Genomic DNA, 7500 nt, shown 5'->3' on the forward strand with positions numbered 1-7500 from the left:
TTGGTAAACTACCATGGATTTTAGAGCAACAGGAGTACTAAACATGTTTTTAATTTTGAATGAAGTGAAAACTAACTATCAATTGAAATTAGTTTTCACTTCATTCAAAATGAAAATGAAAATCAAAATGAGAGGATGGAGAGACGGCAGAGGTCTCTCCATCCTCTCATTTTGCCTCTTCGTGAGAGACCTTTGCTAGCAGGGAACCAAAATCCCTGTGCTGCATATTAATTCTACAGCGTGCACACGTATTGCATTCTTAAACTGGTGAGCCTTTGACGTCATTTTCTCCTCGATCCAGCTCTCTCAAGAACATAATGTTAGTAATGGCAGACCATTAAATAGGAAAATTACAGTTAAAATAAAGAGGTGTCTTTTTGAAATCAAGGCTTAAAACGTGGGTCACTTAGTGTTTTGTTAACATAGTTTTGAAATCGAAAGAAAAATATGAATAGGCCATTTCCAAGTTCTTCCTTGCCTCATCTTCAAAGCGAGTCTAAGTGCGAAGTTTTTGTTATGAAAATTAGTTTTCATTCATATGTAAAGTAGAACTAATTACCATAACAAATACTTCACACTTAGACTCGCTTTGAAGAGGATGCAGACTTGAACTCGGAAATGGCCTCTTGATTTTTTGGTCACAGGGGCACTTTAAAGTCCCTAATGTTAAAGTGAACTGCCACCCCGGTCCGCAGTCTCGTAGTCTTTGAATGCAAAATGTTAAAGGGCAAGCACTAAAATGAACTGCCACCACGGTCCGCAGTCCCATAGTCTTTGAATGCAAAATGGTAAAGGGCAAGCACTAAAATGAACTGCCACCACGGTCCGCAGTCCCGTAGTCTTTGAATGCAAAATGTTAAAGTCAACTGCCACCACGGTCTGCAGTCCCGTAGTCTTTGAATGCAAAATGTTAAAGTCAACTGCCACCACGGTCCGCAGTCCCGTAGTCTTTGAATGCAAAATGTTAAAGGACAAGCACTAAAATGAACTGCCACCGCTGTCTGCAGTCCCGTAGTCGATGACAACCTCGCTCCCAGGGTCTCTCTTCTTCCCTTCCAAGGAAGAATGAATGAAAACTGTTAAAGGCCAACCAGCAAAACGCACTGCCACCGCAACGTGAAAGCTAAAATTTTACGAGAATGCTTAGGCCTAATCACTGAACCGAGCGCTTAGGATTAATCAGTAAACGAGTGCTTTCTTCTTCACACGATCTCATGAAAAGTGTAGTTAACCGAACTGACTGGCTACAAATAGCGCTGATAAACAGTATTTAAGTCTAAGAACCGATTTCAAATAGCGCTGAAAAAACAGTATTTAAGCCGAAGAACCCATTTCAAATAGTGCTGATAAACAGTATTTAAGCTTAAGAACCCATTTGAAAACGGTTAGCTTTCAATTATTGAAAGCTAACCGTTTTAAAATGGGTTTTTAGACTTAAATGCTGTTTATCAGCGCTATTTGAGATGGGTGTTTAGACTTAAATACTGTTTATCGATCAGCGCTATTTGTAGCCAGTCTGCAAATGTCAGACACCGCATATGACGCCGGATCTGAGAATCGAACCCGGGCCACACTGGTGGAGGGCGAGTGCTCTCAAAACTGTGCCATCAAATGTAGCAAGCATGGCAAGTGTAGCAAATGTAGCAAGCATAGCAAGAGTAGTGGCAAGTGTAGCACGTGTAGTGTAGCAAATGTAGGAAGCATATCAAGTGTAGCACACATAGTGTAGCAAACATGTAGCGCGAACGTCCTTAAGTGTTTTGAACACAGCTTGACGTTATATTTTACTTCCTTTGTTCAAGGCAGTTATTATAATTTTACTTGTTTATTTTTAAGGACAGTCACACTTAACATCAACTCTTTTGACTCCAAACAACGATTTATAGACTCCCTCAGGAGTGCTTTTGGTGGGGGTACTTTTCTTCTTGGAGGGAAAGTTGTCTCCTCAGGTAAATGAAGAATAGGAAAGTATATTAACTTTTTTTTCTTGTCTATGCCTTTAGTACAGTCTAAGCTTTTGTGTGACCATCTGCACATTAATACTCTCAATAAATTTATTCCAGACCATCTAAAATGATTTAACAGTATTAGTGGATGATGATGAGTAAAAGAAGAATTATGTAAATGTAATACTGTGTTTTGAATGAAGAATAATACTTTTCACTTTAACCCCAACAACATTTAAAACACGGACTTCCCAAAACTGTAAAATAAACTCCAAAAGGCACAAGAATACACCAGAGGTGAGTCATTTTGATTCATTTTATTGAATGAAAGTTAAATTGAGCATTTTTTAGGCTTCACAATCGACTGTATTTTATTTCCCATACAAAGTCTTTTAATGCGTTTAAATTCTCAACGGCTGTCTGTAGTGACGCGAGCTTGGGCTGCCTATGGTTTTGATGATTTACTTCATACTTGGATATTGCTTGGAAACATTTTCTTGTTTAGATTTTTATCTGGTTTGAAATTCTCAAGTTTCTGTGATTTGTTTTGTTCATTTTCCTTATTTTAATATAGAAGACAGACATATCAGCACAGCCAGACTGCAATTACATAATTCTTGTGTCGTCAATGATTGTTCATCTCTTAATAACTGGGTATGTTTGACCACTTAACAGCTGAAAGTTAATTGGGCATGATTTTCTCCGATACCAAATGTGTTGGAAAGTCAATGAGCTTATATTTACTAGCACTTGGACATGGAATCCCAAGCAGTCCACATGATGTTTCTTAGTGGTGGAAACCAGCTTCTCTGTGGCACCTCTGCGTAAGTTACATGTAGCTTACCTTCATGATTAACAGTCATGCTTCAGTATTTTTGTGTTTGTGCAATCTCTATAAGAATAATAAAAAATTAATTGGCATTACAAAGACAGTTTTATTTGTAAATTACTAGAAAGTGCCCAGTTGATTATCACTGATTTTTGTTCTCTTCCTTTTACAATAATGTAACTTGGTTTCAATTGTTGCCATTTATCCACAGTGACTGTATTACTTTTTCAGTAAAATGCGGCAGAGCCTGACATCAACCAATGGTGTTGTATTCATAGACGACCCTGAAATTAACAGAACATTTGCTGAATTTCTTCTTCAAGTGCAAGGTCATTTACTCTCGGGTTCAAACAAAGAGGGCATGAGTGCTCCTCGAGCTGGAGTGATGCTGTCGTCAAACTCACCCGAAATATCAAGGTTAGGCAAGTAGCAAATATTGAACAAAAACAAACAAGCGCAAATTTTCCTTAGCTTAAAGAACATGGATGCAAACAATACCCATTCCATCATAAAGGTCTTAATGAGTTTAAATTTGGCTTTCATGGGTAATGTTAAAATAATTGTCAGTTATCACTGGGTGTTGGAATTGATCTGTTATTAAAGGAATTAACATTCAATTATCTTGCTTCCATTGACAACACTAATCTCTTTAAAGCTCTGGAAATTTAAAATTTAAATTTAAATTTCTTTAGATGCGACTATCCATTGGAAAGGATGGCGCAACAGAGAGTACAATAAAGTACATAATCCATGACTCATTGACTGAGGATGCCAGCCTAAAAGAGTTGTTGACTCTGGAAAGGTTAGAGGCATCCATTGTTGATGCAGTGAAGAGGAACAAGGAAATGGTGAGTTGACTTAATTGTGAACAACAACTTGTAAATAAACTTGCACAATTTGGATTTAATTTATTTCGTAACCCTTTAACCCCTGAAACACACTGATATGCCCATATACCTATATAATTTACTCCGTGTAATGCCAGACGATTTTACTCATCAATGGGATACCCTTAGGTCTCGTCAATGGTTAAGAAATTACACTTCTAGAATTATCTATTAAATTTCCGTTAAAATGGTGATTTGTTAATAAAATTGCAAAATGAAATATAATTATATGCATATCTGCCTGTTTTCCAGATCCTTACCTGGCTCAACCCCAAGGTAACTGTCACCAATGTGAATGGCAACAAAGTCCCAGCTGTGGCCATCATGGCATCAATGGTGGATAGCTTTGCTAATTTGTCACATGCTGTAAGTTACCATTGATGATTGTAGCCATAAGTAGCAAGACTGTGAAAACACCCTGAAGAAACCCAGTCATATTATAGATCATTAACATGCGTGAAACAAATTATATAATAATTATTGCATCATTTGTTTTTATTTTTTACTGCCACATTAAGGATGATTAATGTAACCTTGAACATAACCTTAAAGGAGATGTGTTACACAGAAATTGTCCCAGATGCCAAAACTATTGGCATTTATTTCAATGAGGCACCAGAAGGAACAATGGGAGACTTAATGAAAAGAAAAGACACCTGCCAAAAGAGGGCTTACAGAATCCCTTTCTCCATGCTGACTCCTTATGCAGCTGACTACATTAGATATGGTACATGCATTGGTTTAATCCAAGTTACTTCTTAAAAACTTGATACAGGTACACATAAGAGTATTATGTCTATGTGATCATGCATTTTCAATTAATGTATTCTTAAAATTACCACATGCTGATTAGTACCTCCTCGGCTAAAAACTTTATAAACAAATCAGACTATGATGATTTACAAGTGTTTTACGTCGTCTAACTGCAGCATCAGGTCTTATAAACACGGAGCATGAACAAGTATCCAGCTGCAATGACAATTTCCAGATGCCAGAATTGATGGCAGATGACCAAACATTTCTCCATGAAATGGTAACAGGGCTCAAGAAAGCATTAAAAGGTTTGTACCCACACATACAAAATAATCCCATTTTTATGTGTTAAGAACAAGCATTTTGTAGATGCACGAATGAAATTGGGTGAAAGCATCAACAACATATCAAGATACCCACGTGCGTGTAATGAAAATATTTTGAAGCAGCATATTGCAGTCTTGAATTTGTCTTTGCCATCACTGGGAATTATTTAAGTTGATACCAAAATAAATGGGTTGATTAAGTGACCATGAAACCGTTTGTGTACAATTTTCGTTGTTTTCGTGAATAGGAGATGTCTATTTATATTCCATATGTATAGGAATTAGAAGAAAGGTGAGCGAATCTAGCGGTATTTATTTATTTCTGGTAACCCACTTTGAATCATGAGCTGACGCGAGCAGCTTAGAATTGCGTGTGTGGCTTATGCGCGCGCTCAGCCGAAAACCCTTTCGAGCCTCCTTAGGACGTTGGCGCCCATTGCTTCTGCACATCCTTACAGCGCACGCAAATTCACATGCCACGTCATGCATCGAGCGCGTGCGCTAAGTACTAAAATGAACAATAGGGCCAGCGCGGAAAGAGACCGGGCGGTGAAACGAGCGGGTCCGAGCAAAAAGGTGTGATGCAGTAGACTGGGATCTACTAAAAAGCCTTTTCAAAATGGCGGCAAGTGTTGAGATCGGCGACTCACTCGAAGAATTGTTTTTACAGGACATCACAGACGACTTTTATTGGAACAAGGAAAAAAATTCTTCAGATGTTCCAGACACATAGCTGATGTTAATGTAACAAACATTTTCCCTCTGTTCTTGATTGGTTCTCTGCTATAACCTATGGTCTTTAGGTAATTCCAAGTGTTTTGATTGGTGCTAATTCTTGTTCAGGACTTTGCCATACAAGCCATTTCCATGGAAAAGATTATAAGCCATGGTTTTTTTTTACATTTTGTTTATATTCTGGTGAGTATTTTCACGACTCATGCTGTGTGTTGAAGGAACCAAAAGGCAAGTCAAAATACAAGTAACAACTTGGAAATATTAAGCTCTTACTAACCGAACTGGAGGGCGATACTGGGGAATATTGGTTGAACATTGTGGAACTAAAGATGAGTGCAGCGAGGTCCATACAAAAATGACCAAGGTGCAATACTCCTCAGTATGGCTTGGGCAAGCTTAGTTAGAAAGTAGTTTATCATATGGTACTCGGGCCATGGTTGTTTCTTGAATTTGTGGCTTTTCAAAAACAAAAATTACACAGCTTATGACCGCTTCCAAAGAAATGGTCATCATAGCAAAATCCCAACCAAGAAAGAACCAATCACAATGCTTGCATTTACCTCAAAACTACCTTACCGCAGGAGGAAAAGCCGGCAGGGCAAGCAACCCCCCACCCTTAGCTCAAGGTCTAGATCCGCCACTGATTACCACAATATTTTTTGTAGTTGAATGATAATTGAGCTAATTATGTGCCTTACTGTGAGTACAATAGTTGTGCAAGGTTTAATTATGTCTTTATAAATCGGTCACGTTCAGAGAAATTATTGGCACAGGATTTGGGTTGTCATTATTGAGAGCTTACTGAACACAGGCAGACCAGAGTGCACCTCAGGCTAAATGACATACCCTCGTTGCTTACTAGTTAGTATGAAGAGTTGTATATATAGTTAGTGTCAAGAGAATTTGGTAAGCCTATTTATGGTTAGCTCTCACAAGCAGAAATGGTAACATGCTATTTTCAAAACAAAATAGAAAATAGAGCTAAATATTGTTACCTATTACCATTAATTATCTGAAAATAAATGTTCTGCCTTCCACATTGTGTACACAGTGTGACATTGCAAATCTTCTAATTTGCATAATCTAAATATGAGACAAGATATTACAAAGTCATAAATGCTATCGCCCTCATTTTTTGAATGACCTTTACAAAAGAGTGATAAATGTATTTTTTTGGATTATAGGCTCTATAACTCAATTATCAATAAGACTGGAATTTTGCAAAGTGGTTAAGCATTTGAATCAAAAACCCTCTGAGGGGAGTCTGAATGTCTGGCAAAAACATCTACTTTGTGTATGAAATACAAATGACATAAAATAATGGAAACAGGCGACAAGAAACAATATCACACCAAAATATAATGTCTTGCAAACAGTGGTTAAACAATAATTATGTTACCGTTTGTGTCTGGTGCCCCAAGAAAGAGCCATATTAAATTATAGATGAAGTAATGTCCAAGTTAAATTAAGATTGGTTATTTAATAGTAATACATGAAGCAGCAGTTAACCTTAGTAGCAACCTTTGTAGCTTTCTTAATTGTTGTTGATAGAAGAATCCTCCTTACAAGAAGGGGTTTCTCTCCACTAACTAAAACATTCACTAATTAGCAGGTAGTTTGAGGGGAATACTGTAGGATTTGTCTGTAGAACAAGGGAGAGAAATTTACAAACTCAAGCAAACTCTCAACCCCAAAATAAGGTTAACAAATGAAACAGGCTCCGGGTGAAGTTAAAAACTTTGATCACAGAAACAGCCAGATAGTACATGTATGAAAAACTGAATCATGTAGGAGGGATTAACAATATTTGACCCTGAAAATTATTCAGCAGAAGTGGCCGGCTTGGTGGTGACACCTTGGCACCTTGAAAACAATATGAAACAGAGATTTACTGTATTGATATGTAATATATTTAATTGATTGAGTAAAAGGGCTAGATTAGCCACACATTTTTTCTTCTCTTTAAATAAGGCCTCAGACCCCCAAAAATAGATACCTGTGATCCTTGAGTGTGAAATAGTTAT

At 37.4% G+C, this 7500-nt stretch overlaps 1 protein-coding gene and 1 long non-coding RNA gene across 5 annotated transcripts in view; one reads left to right on the forward strand and one right to left on the reverse strand.

The window, feature by feature from the left end:
* Positions 1-6512, forward strand: part of LOC138015082 (uncharacterized) — a 23142-nt gene extending 16630 nt beyond the window's left edge. Inside the window, exons 1-8 of one of the 4 annotated variants that reach the window (XM_068861999.1) lie at positions 1870-1949; positions 2521-2600; positions 2694-2770; positions 3007-3192; positions 3468-3623; positions 3915-4028; positions 4592-4723; positions 5412-6512. In XM_068861999.1, coding sequence (XP_068718100.1) covers positions 2703-2770; positions 3007-3192; positions 3468-3513 — 300 coding nt within the window. In that variant the 5' untranslated portion in view covers positions 1870-1949; positions 2521-2600; positions 2694-2702 and the 3' untranslated portion in view covers positions 3514-3623; positions 3915-4028; positions 4592-4723; positions 5412-6512. Of the gene's footprint in view, positions 1-1869; positions 1950-2195; positions 2244-2520; positions 2601-2630; positions 2771-3006; positions 3193-3467; positions 3624-3914; positions 4029-4230; positions 4438-4591; positions 4724-5411 lie in introns of those variants that run through there. The other 3 variants (XM_068861997.1, XM_068861998.1, XM_068861996.1) reach the window with 3 other exon arrangements.
* The window catches only part of LOC138015083 (uncharacterized), a 6037-nt gene continuing 1267 nt past the window's right edge, over positions 2731-7500 (reverse strand). The window contains exons 3-4 of the long non-coding RNA XR_011125482.1: positions 3923-4080; positions 2731-2838 (exon numbers count right to left, since the gene is read on the reverse strand). This is a non-coding gene — a long non-coding RNA (uncharacterized lncRNA). The remainder of the gene's footprint in view (positions 2839-3922; positions 4081-7500) is intronic.

The sequence above is a fragment of the Montipora capricornis genome, chromosome 9 (assembly GCF_036669925.1).
Source record: "Montipora capricornis isolate CH-2021 chromosome 9, ASM3666992v2, whole genome shotgun sequence".
NCBI classification, from domain to species: Eukaryota; Metazoa; Cnidaria; class Anthozoa; order Scleractinia; family Acroporidae; genus Montipora; species Montipora capricornis.